Below are 17,791 nucleotides of genomic sequence, written 5' to 3' on the forward strand. Positions count from 1 at the left end.
GCAGGAGACAACAGAGCAGTATGGGGGACGAACGGAGGAATTTAAATGCTGACGCCGCTTTTGGGGGCGGTTTACCTTCGCATAGCGATGCTTCTCCTCCAGAAAAAAAAAAGGATGCAGAAATATGGAAAAAAGAATACCTGTATCGAAAGAGTCAGCAAAAATGAATATAAAGCCCACTGCAAATATGCATCTAATTCAATGCAGATTTGAGTCAAATAGTTAAAAAAAAAAAATAATTTCACGTGCGGCACGGTAGGGAAGCTAGGATTTTCATGAATGTTCGAAACTTCCTGATTACGGAGGCTGATTGTAAAGAGATGCTCATGCGCTCTTTGTTATCTAAGAACCGAGCCCTACTGATGAACTACCGTAGTTAACCATGTTAACGCGGTTCGGTTTAGTTGTGCATACCATTTATACGCAACAGTTATCGGACCGATCTCGGAACAGTTTCAAAAAGGGTAGTGGAAATGGGGCTATAAGCTAATAAGGTCATTTTAGCAGCTAAAGGGATTCATGTCCCTGAAGAGAAAAGGACATAATTCTGAGCGTGTAAGGATAAAACAATTACTCAGTAACGGAAATAAGCAGATTTAGATTTTTATATAGGAGGAGATTTAAAAATGGCGCCTGGTTGGAAACCAGTTAGAAAACTGAATTTATGACACATAGAAACCTTTGAACAAACTGAAAAAAAACTTCATCTTTCATTGCAACATAGTTCCAAACTATGTGTCAATAAATAAATAAATAAACTTTAATGCCTGTTGAGGATATGATATTTTCCCAACAATTTACTGTTAATAAACCTTTAAAAACTAGTGAATTAAGGAGAGGGGAAACTGGGTTTCCCTTTAATAACAAACCATTGCTTCTAAATGTGCTGCTAAGATAGATCTGAGTGACTGATCTGCATCACAGTTGAGGTTCCTATAATGTTAGTTCTAGAAAGTAGAGATTGAAGAAGCCTGTGCAGCCGCCATGTAACGGCCACCTGAGATATTTCTGACACTGCCTTCCCTAGAAACATAAGGTTTTACACCTGTTACAGTCCCCCATCTATACTTTCAGCTTCAAGCATGCAGAAGAGTCGACCCCTGTAAGCATCTCAGATCGATGAGAACATTTACTTCCTTCAGCATTTATCTTCATTAGTTCCAAGTAAATGCGCAGCAGTCCCTTTCCTTTTATTCAGTAGCAGTTAATTATTGTTTTAAAGGGGCGTCCAGCTGCAGGGCTGCTGCTGTGTTGCATCAAATGTCGCTGGTCCTGGAGCCCAGAGCAAGGTCCCCCAGTGTGGAGAAGAAATCCTCCATCTCCTTCTCTAGCAGACGGTTCCGGTTCTCAGCGTCCTTCCGGGCTCTCTCAGAGTTTCGCAGTTTGATCTCCAACATGTGCTGCTTCTTCTTCTCTTGCTCCATCTCCTGCTCTAAATGCTCCACCTGAGCAGTCAGCGCTGCGCTGGACTCCTCCAACCTGAAGGGATGCAGCACAGAGCAGATCACGGCCTGAATCAACCCACTGCTAACGTTAAATGCCATTTTAATATTCATTTCCATGTTATATTTAACCTAGGAATAAAGAAATAAAGATGTGACTAAAAGATTTTAAAAAACCTAAAAGTGATCACTCAAACTGAAGGCTTCAATGAGCATATATAGGCACCATTACTGATGCAAAATTAGTTTAATGATTTCTCAAAAAAAAAAATTTATTTATTGCATCTGGTTTCAAAACATTAATTGAAAATATATTTTGAAAATAAGGAGAAACAAAATAACGAATGTTACTTCACCTGAGTATATTTTAGAAAAAAATGTACTCTTTAGAGTATTTTTATTGTACTCTACTGTTGACATAAGTAATTCTTGTGAGGGTATTGATTGTTACTTTTTACTACATTTTCTGGTTCCTCTACCCACTGAGACTAACTTCAGCTATTTGGAGATCAGGTCAAAATACAGCAAACAGCAGATATTGTAGCTGGAAGTTCTTTATATTTTTTCTGACATATGTATGTAACTTATCATTAGGATTGGTTTTATAAATTTACATAACAAAAATGTTGAAAAGTGTTTCTTCTGGCAGAATATATTTTGTAATCATGTCTTTTAATTACTTTGAAATACCAGAATCTGAACACAACTCTCTGATTACATCATTTAAAGGTATAGAGGCCAATCTTTTATTTCTGGGTGGATCATCCTAATCAGTGGTCCTCTTAACTGTCAATCATTCTGGTGATCTGTTTACGTAAGGCCGTCCTACGTGCTCGGTCACATGACATCACCCGACTGTTCCTATTGGTGCAGAATCTTTCCTGGTTGGCATCATAACCAGAAGTAAATATTTATATATATTGGACACAACAAAATATATGCAACAATAATTTATACACTATTTTTTTGAGTAAAATGTATACTTTTATTCTGCACTACTGTAGCTGTGTGGATGTTTAAAAATATATATTTTTAATGAAATGTTGTAGCTGTGATATTTAAGTACATTGAAGGACCTGTACTTTTAATTTGACTTTTTTGCTTAAGTAATAAAGTCTAATGGATCCTTTGGTCGTTGAGGTTACATGTAAATGATGCAGAGTTATTCTCCACCCTGAAAGGAAAATCCCATTTCTTTTCCTGCTGTTATTATTTGTTCTTACTTCTGAATCCTGGCCTCGTATGTGGTCCTCTGGTTCCTCAACTCCTCCCTCAGACCCTCCACCATACTGCTCAGGTTTAGGATCGTCTCATCTCCATCCTCCGTCATAATAATGGACGGCAGAGCTGCCACCGCCGCTGTGGGCTCGCTGTCACCGCTGCAGATCTCTACGGCCTCGCAGCTGTCCTGGTCCAGGCCCGGCTCCTTTATCATCCCCTCTTCCTTTTCTCGCTCAGCCTCCCGCTGGCTCTCTGTCCACTCCACCTTCTCCTCACCATCTACTCCTCCTCTGAAGTTCTGAGGGGTTAAAAGTTCTCCACCGCAGCTGGGCACAGAGATGTCGCAGGAGGAGCTGGACGCACTGGGGACGCTGCTAGAAGAGGAGGCCACGTTGTCGTAAGTGGACAGTCTCTGGGACGAGCCGGAGGAGTCGCGATCTCGTGCAGATCGCTCACCAGAAGACGTGCGACGGTGTCCCCTCAAGGAGGACAAACCGTTCATGAGCCAGTTACCCCCTCCTCCTCCAGAGGAGGCGCCAGTATCCGCCGCTGTGGGGGTCTGCTTAGCCTGTGGCTGGGAACGGGGAGTCGAAGAAGTTTTAAAAGAGTATTTCCAGGAAGGCGCACTCTTGGCTTGTTTGCTTGGACTGACCACCGGTTCTCCTTTCCCTGCTGAAGCCCCCGGTTTTTGTCCGGGGGGGACAGCCGCACTCAGTTTGGTGTCCAGAGATGAGGCACTGCTGTGCAGCTCCGGGTCGGCGTTGGGAGCCGCACCGGTCTGTAGGTCCTCCTCAGAGATCCAGGCTCCCAGGCTGCGGTGCTGGAGTTGATGCCCCTGAGCGGGCAACTCAGTGTGAGGCAAGACATGTCCTTCCTGGTCCCTCCCTGAGAATAACCGCTGATGTTCCCTAATGAGGACGGTCATTAGGTGCTGGACCAGAGAAGTTCCTGGACAGCATAGAATAGCAGGTTAGGGTAGTACAGCAAAGTTTACAGAGGGGAAAAGTTCTTAAATATCCCCACATTTTAAAACCACAATAATCAACCAATGGGCGAATAGAAACGGGTCTGCTCTGCTTAGCAACAGCCTTTCTATTGGTTGGAGAACAGAACACCCAGCTAGGAGGAGATCTGTAAAACTTGATAAATATATGAAAAATAAACCTGGAAGAACCCTAATAAACTTATTTTAAGACCTGGAAAAATTTATTCTAGAAATTTTTTTTGAAAAATTAAAATAAAAAAAATAAAAACATGAAAAAAAGTTTCTGAAAAAAAAATTTAAAAACTTAATCTAGAAACTGTTTTAGAAAAATATAAATGTTAAAGTTAAAAATGTCTTCTGGGAAAAAAAATTATGCATATGCATAATAAATATCCTTTACATTTTTTTAGATTGAGATATTTTTCAGAGATAATTTTTTTGAATAAACGAATTTTATACAAATGACATTTTTTTAAATCTGTTCTTTGCTTAGAAAAATATTGGAACAGATTTCTCTCCATATTTTAACTTTCCTACAGAGACAAAACCTGCGCAACTTCTCTCAGTTTCTAAACCTGAATTAAAGAATAAAATAACACTTTTGGTTCACATAAAGAGAAGAACTCCACTACAATGATGATATTAAAGTGGAGTTAAATGCTAACGGGGGCAAAGGTTTCTGTCCTAGCGGGACGGCGCGTAAAGCGTCAGGCTGACCTTCAATGGGATGGTTTGGATCAAAGTTAGCTCATGTATAAGAACGGCCCAGTCAAAGCCTGGATGGAGTAAGCTCCTAATGGGGAAAGCTGTTAGCTAGATGTGCACAGATTCAAAACTCCCGGACAACTTTAGAAATAAATAAACAGGCATGTCACACTTTTCAGTTTTTAAATCTATTGGTGGGAAGCATTTCCTCTGGATTGAGGGGTGTGAATCCTTTGATCTGGTCCTCGTACCTTCCATGAGAGACACCGGGTCCTCCATCTTGGGTCGAAGGATATTTGGTCCAAATACTGTAGCGAGGTTCTGGACACTCATCTTGTTTTCGTTGCAGTGGGACTGAACCTCATCAAGGAACCTGGAAGAAAATCACAAAGGTCTAAAAAAAACACCAAACGTCTGCAGAGGCGGCTTTGGAAAAAGGAGGACCTACTTGCATATGTACTCGAGGAGATTGTAGTTGGGCAGAGGTAGAGTGTTGACTTGCTTTCCAAGCTCCTGGATCCCCTGATTAAAAAAAAAAAAACACATGTCAGCTGATGTCAAAGAAAGAAAGAAAACAAATTTGGAGGTAAAAGTTGCAGACCTCCTCCTCATCTTTGGACAAAAGCTGTGCACATGTTAGGAAGTCTTCATATTTGGAGAAGGGGATGACTGGTTCAGGCAGTTCCCTCAGGTACAACTTCAGCAAGGACGCCACCGTGTGGACGTCTGTGTTACTGCAGGTCAGAAAATGACACTTGAAGGTGGTCGTTTTGGGATTTCATAGAGATAAATCAAGTTGTTCAGTATTGAGTGCTCAGTGCAAGGGCCAGGAGCCGCTCTACAGGGGCCCTCACCTGTCAAACAGAGGCTTGTCTCCGCAGTCGAAGGCCTCCTGCAGCTCTTTGACCAGGTTGGCCTGTCCAGGCATCCGAAATAAACCCTCTTCATCCAGGCCCCTCTCTCTGATGAAGTCGGCGCACTGCTCCACCAGCAGCGGCGCCAGCCGAGGACCAAACTTCCTCTCAAACTGCACCGTGTCCTCCAGACGCTGGCCAAAGATTCCTGAACAATATTCAAAGTATGGTGGTAAAGAAGAGGCTCTGTGTAAAGGGAGGTTATTTAGCCTGGAAACCTTTTAGGAATTCAATGGTTTTAATGTATCTGAAAGTGTAGCAGAAAGAATTGCTGCTCTGCTCTCACAACTGTTTCAATACACTGCAAAAAATGAAAATCTAAATGAGTCGCATTTAAGCACATTTGTTCTTGAATTGAGGAGGTAAGTGAGACACTTTGCCAATGGAACAAGTCAATTTACATTTAAAATAAGAGAAAACAATTACATTATCTAATTAACTTACTTTAAGACTAAAAATGGCAAATCACCTTATTTGCCTACTCAAATTAAGTGTAATTACGCTTGATTTAAGAAAATTAGACTTTTCATTCTAATCGTTTTTGCAGCATACTGATCACTACAGTGGAGGGCTGCTTATATATTATTGTTGCAAAGAACATGTGGTGCGACCTCTAGGGGCTGAGGGTTTGCACCACCTCTGATTTATCAAAGGAAATATATCCCAGGTGTTTTTTACAGTTTCAGATTCGTCATCTGAAGCTAAGGCTTGTGATGTGCGACCGCTGTTTCCTTGGGTAGAGAAGGACTGTTCAGAGTGCTGCTGCTATCAGTTAGACCTGCTTTTAATAACAGACATTTAGCATAAAGACAGCAGGTTCAATTCTTGTGTGAATAAATCAATTATTATTTAAAAGGAAGGACTAGGATGTTGTAGGTGAAGCAGAATAACAGAATCAATTTTATTAAATGGGCTTAAAGTTCATGGTTTCTATACTACTTTGACTCACTTTTTTTGTGCCTGTTCTTGATGAAATACTGAAGAAACTTCAAGGTTGGAAATTAGCATGAGCAGGGAAGAGGCAGAGGAGTCAGGAAAAAACAGCCTAAATTTCTCCAAACATTGGTCAAAATTACAGAATGTTAAAATATGAAGAAACGTAAACATTAAAAAAACAATCAATGAATCAAAACAAACTACTGCAACATTTAATTCTCCTTTCAGAATAATATTTTTATTATTAATTGTATTATAATGATAATTGATCTGATTGTTCCTTATGTTCCTAACAGAGCACTTCGCTCTCAATCTGCAGGTTTACTACTGGTTCCTAGAGTTTCTAAAAGTAGAATGGGAGGCAGATCTTTTAGTTATCAGGCTCCTCTCCTGTGGAACCAACTACCAGTTTTAGTCCGTGAGGCAGACACCCTGTCTACTTTTAAGGCTAGGCTTAAAACTTTCCTTTTTGATAAAGCTTATAGTTAGAGTGGCTCAGGTTATCCTGAGCTCTATAGTCTATATAGTATATATCCTGTTTGGCTGTGACTCCATCCTGGAGAGAAATATCAGCTGTGCTGCTGCCATCAACACCTTTGTTTATAGATGTTGGAGATCGGCCTGTTTTCCAGTGTAGTCCTGTTTCTCTGACTGTGACTAACTGGATGTGCTCTCTTCATCCTCTGACATGGGAGCTGGTTTGGAGCTTGTCTGCCTGGCTGTGTGTTTCCTGGAAGGGGCCGCCTGTGGAGCTGGTTGACAGTTGCCTTTTGTATCTATGCTTCTTTTTCTATCTCTGCTTCTGTCTCCTTGAACCCCAGTCGGCCTCAGCAGATGGCCGCTCACACTGAGCCTGGTTCTGCTGGAGGTTTCTTCCTGTTCAAAGGGAGTTTTTCCTCTCCACTGTCGCTACAAGCATGCTTAGTCTGAGGGATTGCTGAAGAGTCAATTAGTCGATGCAATCAGTTGGTTTGCTTAAGTAGAACACTTTGAATGAATTTGACTGGATGATCTGGTGAACTTTAAAGTGCCTTGAGATGACATGTGATGGGAATTGGCGATATAGAAATAAACTGAATAGAATTGCAATTGAAATGAATTAAACAAAAGCATAAATGTGTGTCCTCAACTTGGTCGGACTCTTTTAAAATAAAACCCACACTATTGTAAATATGAAAATGTAAAATGCAAATCATTATGTATATAAAATACTTTTTATATTTTATTTGTAATATTTATGCTTGATTTTATTATGATGTTCATGTAAAGTTAAAGCTAATTCCAGACAAATATATATATATATATATATATATATATATATATATATATATATATATATATATATATAGATATATCTATATCTATATATATATATATTAAAATATATATATGTATATACACACACACACACACATTATTGTATAATACAAAATAATAGAATATTAAAGATTTAGTACAATAATACAGTGCAATATCTAATATAAAAAATGTAATATAATGAAAACTCTAAACTCATCCTTGACTGGCATAAATCTGTTTATCGTTTATAGCAGATATAAACTCAGAAGGAAGTTTTAGTGAATTAGCGTCTAATTACTGTTGGACTGGCTGCAGCAGTCACAGCTGGCTGACAGCTGGCAGTAATCAGAGTACTTCACCGTACAGGAGCTGCACGGCAGCAGGGAGCGTCTCTCATACATCCCAAAGCTGCACTTCACCAAACCAGTCCATCCTGTGTCTGGCATCTCACTCTGGGAACTGGGAGATTAATCCTTCACTCCAAACGGACCAGATTAGGAGAAGATCAGAAGAATGTCCCCATGAGGTCAGGGCGCTGTGAATCCCACAGCAGAGGCGCTGCCAGCCTCAGCTCTAAGAACCACAGATCTATTCTGGACCCTGAGCTGAGACGCACACAGCAGCTGGAAACCCGACCGCAGACAGGAGGGCCCAGTTATTTAACCCAGGGAGGGAACAGCCGCCTTAGGATCACATTTCTTCATCCCGTCAGGCTCTATCTGACACCATTAAGACAGAGATAGTGTCCCTTTAGAAAGGAGATTAATGTATGAGCAGAAGAAGCAGATGAGGTTTTGGCTGTGATGTCATCCAGTTTATTATTGGTAACCTCCTCCTGATTTATTAATACAGTTCCTGTGGTAACATAAGACACTGGTGAGACGTTCCCCCATGGTTCTGGTATCTCTAGGGAAGCTGATGCGGACCTGCAGGATCAGAACATCAAACCTTTGGGAAAGTTTGAAGGCAAAACTAATTATAAAAACCAACAAGTTCCACTCAACTGGTGGCTGACAGGAAATAGAAACTCCTGTGATCAAACCTGGACTTTTTTGGGAAAATGTCCAATAATAGAGCAACTAGATGAGGTTTCTGCAGATGTTTCTAAAGACGTTGTCGGCTAGGAACACAGAGGGAGGCAGGGAGGTGGTGGGAAGGCCTAAGGGGGGTAGATTTGGTGTTTACCTCCTCCAAATGGCGCCCAGATGACCCGCCGTATGGCCCTGACCCAGTCGTCCATGTCCGTCTGAGAGCTTGCCATGAGCAGGAAGGATTCATGGCTGATTGGGGCGCGCTCCTTTTCCACTGCTCCACCTGGGAGGCGACAAACATGAGGATCACACACGTGGTTCCACCAACAAGAGAGACATGAGAACCCATTTGATAAATGAAGCAGAACCGGATTAGTGAAGCAATTCATTTAAACATTCAATATGAAACATCTCCATATTTATATTGACCACTAGAGGATGCTATCGATACAATCTTTGGTACGGTGGAACTGAGAAGAAGAAAGTTTATTCAAGACATTCCAAGTGCTGTACATGAAAACAGAAAAAGGAAAGTATATAGCGGCAGTATAAAGGTTAATAATATATATAACCATAAATTATAAAGAAACAGTTATTACTTAAAATTAAGAAATGAGTGCTACGAAAATTAAGTGGTTACATATCTAAACTAATACTTTTTAAATAACTCTGTCAAAGGCCAAACTTTACGGTCTTCATTTAAAGCAACTGAGGGTTTTAGCACTTTAACAGTTTTCTAGAAATTTGATGTTTTCAGTATTTTGTTCTGGGTCTAGGTATGCAAAGTAGATTTAAGCCAGTTGACCTGAGAGGTCTGGCTGTCGATCGCCTGCCAACCAGCCTGTCATGTACTTTGGAGCTCAGTCATTCAGTGATTTCTAGACTAACAGGATGATTTCATAATCTATTCTCTGAGCTACAGGGATCCAGTGGAAGGACTTCAGAACTGGGCTGATGTGCTCTATTTTCTTAGATCTAGTGAGAACGCGGGCAGCAGCGTTTTGGATCAGCTGCAGCTGTCTGATGGACTTTTTAGGCAAACCTATGAAGACAATGCTGCAGGGATAAATTCTACTAAAGATGAACAAAGCAGGAAATAGTTTTTCCAGGTCCTGCTGAGACATTAGTCCTTTACAGGTTAACATACCTATGCAGACGACACACAGCTTTACATCAGTGTCACCAGGTGACTCTGAACCCAACAGAGAACCCACTTTTGTTTCGTTTACTCCCTTATCACAGTGGTTTCAGTCACATGCCTCATTTAAGGGTGAGTCAGGTAAGGACAGGTCAACTTCATGTTCAGTAGCCTGAACTGAACTCTTCAAGCTTTATCTTGATGACTGAGAATCTTCACAGATATCTGACACTAAACACCCCCCTAACCCACCACCACCACTTCCTAACAATCTTCCTCAAATTGAGGTGATGCATACTCTGATCTTGCTTTTTTTCTGAGTAGTGTATTGCTGTTGAACCTCCTGCTTTTTAAATAAAGCGAACATTGGTGCAATGAGGCCCTCTCTCCACTAGATGGCTCCATCGGTTCTACTAATGCCTGGCCTAATCAGCAAGGCTTTAGATCTAACATCAGCACCAGAGGTGTTAAAAGTATTCATGTTTATTACTCCAGTAGAAGTGTAACAGTACCATTTAAAAACTACTTCAAATATAAAAGAAAAAGTAATGCAGGAAAAGTTGTTAAGGCCAGAAGCTTTACTGCTCTACCCTATTAAAGGAACATTTTTCTACTATTCTGAATGATAACTTCCTTAGACCTTATGTTCTTTGTTTTATAACTAATGGTAACAGAGTCACATTTAACTTTGCATCATCTTGAAAAACTATTTATTTTGATATGTAGTGAACAACAAGTTCGGGCAGCACCAACCACAAAGAAATTCATTGTTTGGATAAAACCAAATATTTTGATGGGTTTTTTTTTTTTTTTTTTTATACCAACAGGCCGTAATGAAAATGAGCTTTAATGAAACAAAACTAATGTGTTTTTAAAATCTAAGGAGTAGAAAGTAAAAATTTGTAAAAATACTTATTCCAATAAAGAATTGATGGACAATATTTCTACTGAATTAAGGAAACAAAGTATTTGTACTTTGTTACTTGAGTCCTCTGATCAGCACATAGAGAAAAAATAAAACAAAAACAGTTAAGATGACCTAAAATTATTTATATATAAGAAATAATTGTTGAATAATAACTTTATGCAAAAGAAAAAATATATTGCAGCAAAAAAGCTGTTATCTTAAAAAAAAGTCCTCTCATATTTAGAATTCCAACTTCTGAAAGTCCTTTAAATATGAAATTATTCCATCCTGTTCAATAAATGATCAGTGTTTTTAATTAAGAGAAATTTTCATGTGAATGTGCTTTACTGGAGGCATCCATGTTTGTCAAAGAACACTACTGCCACCTACTGGTTAGTGACGTCACGGTGCGGTATCGGCTGTTGATCAAGTCCCAGTGCTGTATCTGGTGTTTGTCACAACGCGCTATTATCCAAGTCATCTTGAAAACATTCTTCTTCCAAATGTTGGCTACATATTACGGGTTTTTTCTCTGGCCAGAAGTTCGATGGCAAATCCTCCCTCTTCAAGTTGGCGATCCAACGACCAACCCGTCCGTGGAGGATCAGGAATCAGAAAGGTGAAATAACTCTTTTTTTCTTTTTTCCCCGATGTATTCCAGCATCCAGCTGCCATGCACGTGGGCATTGTCAGTTTCACTATAGCTCTGGTGAATTTCAATGGTGAAGTCCTCTGGAAATCTTCAATAATTGTTGTTGATTGCAGATGTGTCTAGTAGTTCCCATTGATTTAGCTTGTAAAGCGGGGAGAATGGCGCTAGGCTTACCGCACCGTGACGTCACTGCTGGAAGATGGCAGGAAGGAAGGGTTACTATATTTGGGCAAAAATGGCCGCTCCCAGACTCAGTGATGGCCACGAAAATTATTATTTTATTTTTTTACTGATCAATGCTAAATTCATTAAACACTGCAAACGTATTATTTTAGATATAAATAATGATCAATTAATTATTCCTTACTGACCGGACTTTTCCTTTAAGCTCAGCTTATGATGTTTTTTTTTCTTATGTCTTTGGCATCTATTTGAGTAATTTAGAGAATGTCTCTGTGTTCCTGTTTGGAGTCATTAGTGTCGGGTGTTGGTGTTTCCACAGACACAGTCATGGTTGTCACAGCCATCTAACCAAATATAAACAGTGGCTCAGTAAAAGCTGAGGGCCATTGTCACCCATCTTTTAAAGTCACACTCTCATGATGAGCAGAGCTGTAACCAGAAGCATGGATGTCTGGATAATCTGGGTTCAGTCGGGATGGTAGATTCAATCTGAACACCAGCATCACCTGGGAAAACTAGAAACAGTGACTCTGAATCATCTTTTTAACCAGACTTCTCTCCCAAAACAAACATTTGTTATGGTCCCAAATCGATTTGGACTGGAAGGGTTTGAAACGCTGAAATGAGAAGAACATTTCTGGAAGTTATCGCCTCTGCAGTAAAACATTATAGCTGCCTTTTTGTAGAAAAGTTGCTTAATTCAGCCTCGCTGCTCAGTTCTGTACGGTGAATGTCCTGTTTGACGCCGTTCTACAGTATTTCAACCAAACGCAAGAGCAGACTTTGACTACACTGGAAAAAATGTTTATCTAAGTTAGTAATTATTTCTTAAAATAAGTGGATTTTTCTTAAATTGAGCAGGTCAGTGAGAAACTTTGCCAATGGAACAAGACAATTTAAATTTAAGATAAGAAAAAACTATTTCATTGTCTTATTTCAAGTGTATATTATCTAATTACCTTATTTTAAGAGTAAAAATGCTCATTCTATTGGCAAATCATCTTATTTACCTGCTAAAATTAAGGGTAAATGCAATTCATTTAAGACATTTGGACATTTCTACATCGTTTTGGCAGTGCACACAGCAATTTAAATAAGACATTATTTTTTTTAAATAAGTTCTTAAATTGAGGAGATAAATGAGATACTTTGCCAACAGAACAAGACAATTTACATTTAAGATAAAATAAGAAAACACAATTGCATCGTCTTATCTGAAGTGCATATTATCTGATTATCTTATTTTAAGCCCGGTGGGCCCGGGACAGGGCCCATCTGACACCAGCTGATGTTTATCTTATAGAAATTGTCAAAACACAGTCACATGGTGTTTAATCCACAAGTCTTTCAAATGGGGCTTAAAAATTTCTAAAACATGTTTTAGAATTTTTTTTCACAAATATTTTTTGTTTTATAGCTGTATAAACAAATAAAATGAGATTTAAAATTCCACCTGAAATGTGTGACTCTGTGGGAGTAATGCAACAGCAGGTATTCAATTTTAGCCCCGCCCCCTAATGGCCGCCATCATTGGAAACTAGAGGCTCAGACCTTTCCAAGGAGGGGTCGGAGGTCATTATGTGACCATTTCAGGTGATGTAACCGGCATGCGTTACATAAGCTTGCTCTGTTATTTTCTATTCAGTTTGGTGATATTATTGGTAAATTTCAATGAACCAACGGATAAATCTTATGAGCAAAGGCTTTGTCTTATGCAGAAGGTCTCCAATAAAGGAAATCAGCATATTTGTCTGACCAGATTCCCTTTTATGAGTGGAAGAAATGCATTTTTGCATAATTTGGCCACTTTTAGCATTGTGCCAAATCCTAGCACACTGCCAACTAAAACCTTTGTGGAACAAACATGCTTCAACTTATTCAGTTCAACTTTGCTTGACTTATAGTCAAGATGTGGATCTATAAAGTCTGAGGGTTCATCTAGAGTTTCTAATGGGCTTTAATGGTGTTTTGCAGAGTTTATTTTGAAAAAAAAAGTTTGCAAGGCTAAATTCTTTTCTTTCTTTTTTTTGTTTAATCACATATAAATTAGACATGACATTAAAAATGGTGGCTCCAACTGAAAAATAGTCCTCTCTGATACAAATACAAGCAATTGTATTTCCATTTTATAGTTTGGGAGCTGTACTTGCTTTAATTCACAGATGTCATTTTAGGTGGAATTTGCTCCTAAGACCCTCTGGGCTTCAGGGGTTATGGGTAAAAACACTAATTACATTGGCAGATCATCTTATTTACCTGTTCAAATTAAGGGTAAATACACTTAATTTAAGAAATTTGTGCTTATTTTCTAGATAATGTTTTGCCGTGTGTGGTTTTCAATGGTTTTATCACTCATGTAATGAGAACTAGTTGTTGGCCTAAGATTCAGCTGTCTGTCAGTCTGTCAGGAAAACTCAGCATGTGTTTGTGTAAATGCCTCCTTTCTCTCTATAAGCCTCTGGGACAAGCTCATTAGCTTTTAAAACAGCAGCCATAACCATTTTATAATTTAAACTGTCCTTTAAAGGATCAACCCTTCCTGAGCTTTACTAGAACATTTGGTTTCTGTAACCCACTGGAAAGAAACAGCAGCGCCTAAAAATGCTGAAAAGTATGAATCAAGTGGAGATTCCCTGACAGCAGGTAGAAGTGAAATGCAGTTAATGACGTCAGATGACCTCACTGACATGGAAGCTATTGTCTGAGCAGAAGAAGGAGGCGCTGATTAACCATTAGGAAAAACCAAACAGTTGCGCATAAAACTCTGTTTCCATGTATGGTTAATACAGCTATTCCTTATTTGTGCACATTAATTATGTTTTTAATAAAAGTAATTTCTCTAAAATGCCATCAGAACGCTGAAGGTGTCTCAGCCCCCCCCTTCAGTGTCCACCATATTGGATCAGTCCGTTTGCTGCACATGTTCAGAAAGGTCCAAACAGGCAGCAGCAAACCATTTGAAAACAAACCATGCAAAGAGTAGTGTTGCCAACTTAGCGCTTTAGTCGCTATATTTAGCGACTTTTCAGACCCCTCTAGCACTTTGATTTCAAAAAGCGCCAAATCTAGTAACTTTTTTTCTGCTACTGGAGACGTTGGAGACAACATCTAAAAGCAGCGAACTCTGCTCTCCAGAGCGAGTAGATTGGTAACACCGCCTCCTGCTCTCCTCTATCTTGTCTGCTGTCATGATTCATGCAGCTATTATTTCATCCAAATGAAAAATGGAGAACAGAGAAGCAGATCATGGCTTGTCTACAGTGAAAAGAAGGACTGGGTTATTTACTTTGGCCTTTTTGGAAACACAGGAAGGAGCAATCAGCTAAGTTAGCTTAGTGCTTGGAAAAAATCTTTCATTCCTTTAGAGACAGCATGAAAAGTCAGCTGAGTACAAAACATAGAGAGGAAAACAAGAAGAAAAGGGACAAGAAGAGAGGGACACAACCTAGAACAGATAATGGATGTCTATTCTATTAACATTTATCTATCTATAGAATGGGTCTGTTTTATGTGTTGCATTCTTAATTCGGAGGGGCCCCCTGCCTGTCTTTGCCTAGGGCCCCAAATTTCCTAAATCCGCCCCTGAGTACTGAAGTAATCTTAAAAAATGTTGATGGTCCAAAATATATAAATATTTACTGGTTATGATATCAAAGGATTCTGCACCAATAGAATAAGTAGGTTTAGGTCATGTGACGCGGAGGTTCAGGCGTTGCCAGATCCTGATGGAGGATTTTAAAGACTGTCGGATGTTTCCCTCACAGACTAAATTCAGAGAGCCATAAACCTTTGCAGGCCTTCAGCTGTTTAGAGTCTGACATCATCATTTTTTAATATTTAATTCTTTCATTATTTAAACTTTCTGAGACACACATTTTTTTATTATTAAACTGACAACAAATAAAAGCTACATTTCTGGATTTCAATTTTTATCAAATGGGTGACAAGAAAAAAATTTTTTATAACATGTTTAATGTTTCTACACAAAATGATAAAAATCTAAAGTTAATTTAAACCGATCTGCACATAGAGGCAAAGCTAAATGCAAAATAGGATCCAATTCTGTAGTGACTCAAAGATTGGCTTTAAAAACAGAAAACTGCTGGTTATGCAATGAACAAGCAGCATGCAGCTGCAGGTCTCCTGCAGTTTATGGACGAAAGGTGAGGTACACCTGGACAGGTCACCAGTCCGTTAACCGGCAACACACAGCCATGCACAGGGAGAACATGCAAACTGCATCCAGGGAGACCCTGCACTGGGACTCTAACCCAGGAAGCTTCTTGCTTCAATGCAACTGTGCTACAAACAGCCCACTGTGCAGCCCACACCAAAATATTAAAAAAGAAAACAAACTTAAACTTTAAAGAACAGAAAATTATATTGGACCATCAACATTGTCCTGGTAGAGAATCTGTATCAGATGTGTCTGTAAGAGACACCATCATGCTCAGAAAATGCAGACATTTCAGCAGCTGGATGGTGAATCCGGGTTCAGACAACAGAGCAGCTGCTGCTTTCATGCAGCCTCTTAAACCGCCTCCTATGATTAAAAAAATAAATAAAATTAAAAACAATCCACTGGACTTGGTTTCCATGTTTGAAGACATTTCTCTTCCCATCCAGGAAGCTTTTTCATTTCAAAATGTCACAAAAAGCTTTGAGTTCCAGGTTTTGCCTCCTATGATGCATTCAGGGTCACAGCATTTCTGCTTCCTGTTTGGACTCCTACTTAGAAATATTTATCCAAGTCAGCCACAAAAATGAAGTTGTTGGGGTGTTTATCCTGTGCAGAACCCCCCCCCCCCCCCCAAAAAAAAAGAAAAACGAAACATCTAAGCTCTGCATGCTAAGCTACTGTTGTGTAACTTTGAATCAGAAAGCTCACATCTTTATATCATCTCTTAAACAACAGGATACCAGGTTTGCTGCCATGATCCATTTTTATACATTCACAGATTTTTGCAGATTTCACAGCAAAATAAGTCTAAACATTCTTTAAATTGTGTGTAAAAGTCAGGAGAATTTGAATCAGAGCCCAACAATACCAGAAAAGCTCGTTGTGACTCTGCTATAAATCTCCCAGCAGTCTCAAAGCCACTCAGTCCTCGTCCTCCCTGTCCGCCACACTTGTAAAAACTCTCCAGCATCTGTTTCCCGTTACCTTGGAGACGTGCTTTCCTCAGTCTGCCCGGCTTGCAGCAGACCGGCCCCATGTCTAAGGCTGCAGCAGGGACAGGCAGAAAGCTGCAGCATAAAGAAGCAGCTCCTCCTTTTGGAAGCAGATCGGCACACAGGTAGGTGCGCCAGCGGCCAGAACTTCCTGCTGAGGCATGCTCCACTCTGCTGGAAGCCAGAGGCGTCAGACGAGCCGATTCCTACTCCTCACTCAGCGGTGCAGGCAGCAGGTCTGCCCTCAGCCCCCCTGGGGAGAGGCAGCTCCCTGCAGAGGGCTGGATCGAGGCTCTCTCTCTTTGTCTTTGGGTGTCCCAGGAGTGACTGGGAGGTGGGCTGTCCTCCAATCTTTGTCAAACTCATAGCAACAAACAGGGAAAACACACAAAGCCTCTCGTGGAGCAAAGCAAGCATTGAAGATGTTTCTTCCTACATTTAAACCTTGGAAACATTCAAAGCATTGTTATAGTTTAAGAACTTTTTGGACACATTTGTTTCTTTGCAGCAGAGTGATATCTCAGTTCTTCCCCTCCAGAATGTCTCCTCGTCCAGATGTGTCAGTGTGCAGCACCATCCTTCCTGGGTTCCTCTGCTTGGCCTGTCCTCCATGGATTCTGGTCTGGTTTAGTTTACTGAAAGGCTGCTTCCAGCCGGTCAGCCATCGTCCAGTCTGGTCAGAGTTCGTCTCCACTCATCGTTTCCCTGCTACCCATCTGTTCTTCCTGACACCAACCAGTTCAGTCACCCTCTGGCAGCTCAAACTTGTCTCCATGCCAACTTTCATCAACATTCATATCAGAGTCTTTCAATAAACCTTAAGGATCACATTGAACAGGTAAAACTGAAGCAACCGTGTGCAAGACTAAAAGCATGGGGGGTTAAGTGGCTGAGATCAGATCCTGGTCTGAGAAGTGTTGTGGGAAAAAAAGTAGTTAACTTTTTACTCCAGTTAAATAAACGGAGATCAATGGATTTCACTCAGTCAACATTTTATTTTTATCTTTGCAAAAGAGAACAGTTCATCATACGGCCCTTATTGCACGGTAATCAGCCCTGGTCTGATCTGGGCAGCGTTCGTTCCCCCTTACTTACAATAATGGAAAGTAGTCAGGGTATAAACAAATTACAGACACTTTGGTTAAACAGTAACATGTTAACCTGAGAAAGAATCGGGTTTTTTATGGGAAGAAGCTGTCTGGTCTA

General features: G+C 40.1%; 1 protein-coding gene across 3 annotated transcripts in view; it reads right to left on the reverse strand.

The window, feature by feature from the left end:
- Positions 1-637: 637 nt before the first annotated feature.
- Positions 638-17,791, reverse strand: part of LOC119795280 (rho GTPase-activating protein 22-like) — a 41,292-nt gene continuing 24,138 nt past the window's right edge. The window contains exons 1-8 of one of the 3 annotated variants that reach the window (XM_038303185.1): positions 16,578-16,800; positions 8,688-8,816; positions 5,208-5,415; positions 4,955-5,087; positions 4,802-4,875; positions 4,605-4,726; positions 2,666-3,611; positions 638-1,479 (exon numbers count right to left, since the gene is read on the reverse strand). In XM_038303185.1, the coding sequence (XP_038159113.1) occupies positions 1,257-1,479; positions 2,666-3,611; positions 4,605-4,726; positions 4,802-4,875; positions 4,955-5,087; positions 5,208-5,415; positions 8,688-8,816; positions 16,578-16,629 (1,887 nt within the window). In that variant the 5' untranslated portion in view covers positions 16,630-16,800 and the 3' untranslated portion in view covers positions 638-1,256. Of the gene's footprint in view, positions 1,480-2,665; positions 3,612-4,604; positions 4,727-4,801; positions 4,876-4,954; positions 5,088-5,207; positions 5,416-7,800; positions 8,089-8,687; positions 8,817-16,577; positions 16,801-17,791 lie in introns of those variants that run through there. The other 2 variants (XM_038303186.1, XM_038303184.1) reach the window with 2 other exon arrangements.

Source organism: Cyprinodon tularosa, unplaced genomic scaffold (assembly GCF_016077235.1).
Source record: "Cyprinodon tularosa strain WSP-4 unplaced genomic scaffold, ASM1607723v1 ctg508, whole genome shotgun sequence".
Taxonomy (NCBI): Eukaryota; Metazoa; Chordata; class Actinopteri; order Cyprinodontiformes; family Cyprinodontidae; genus Cyprinodon; species Cyprinodon tularosa.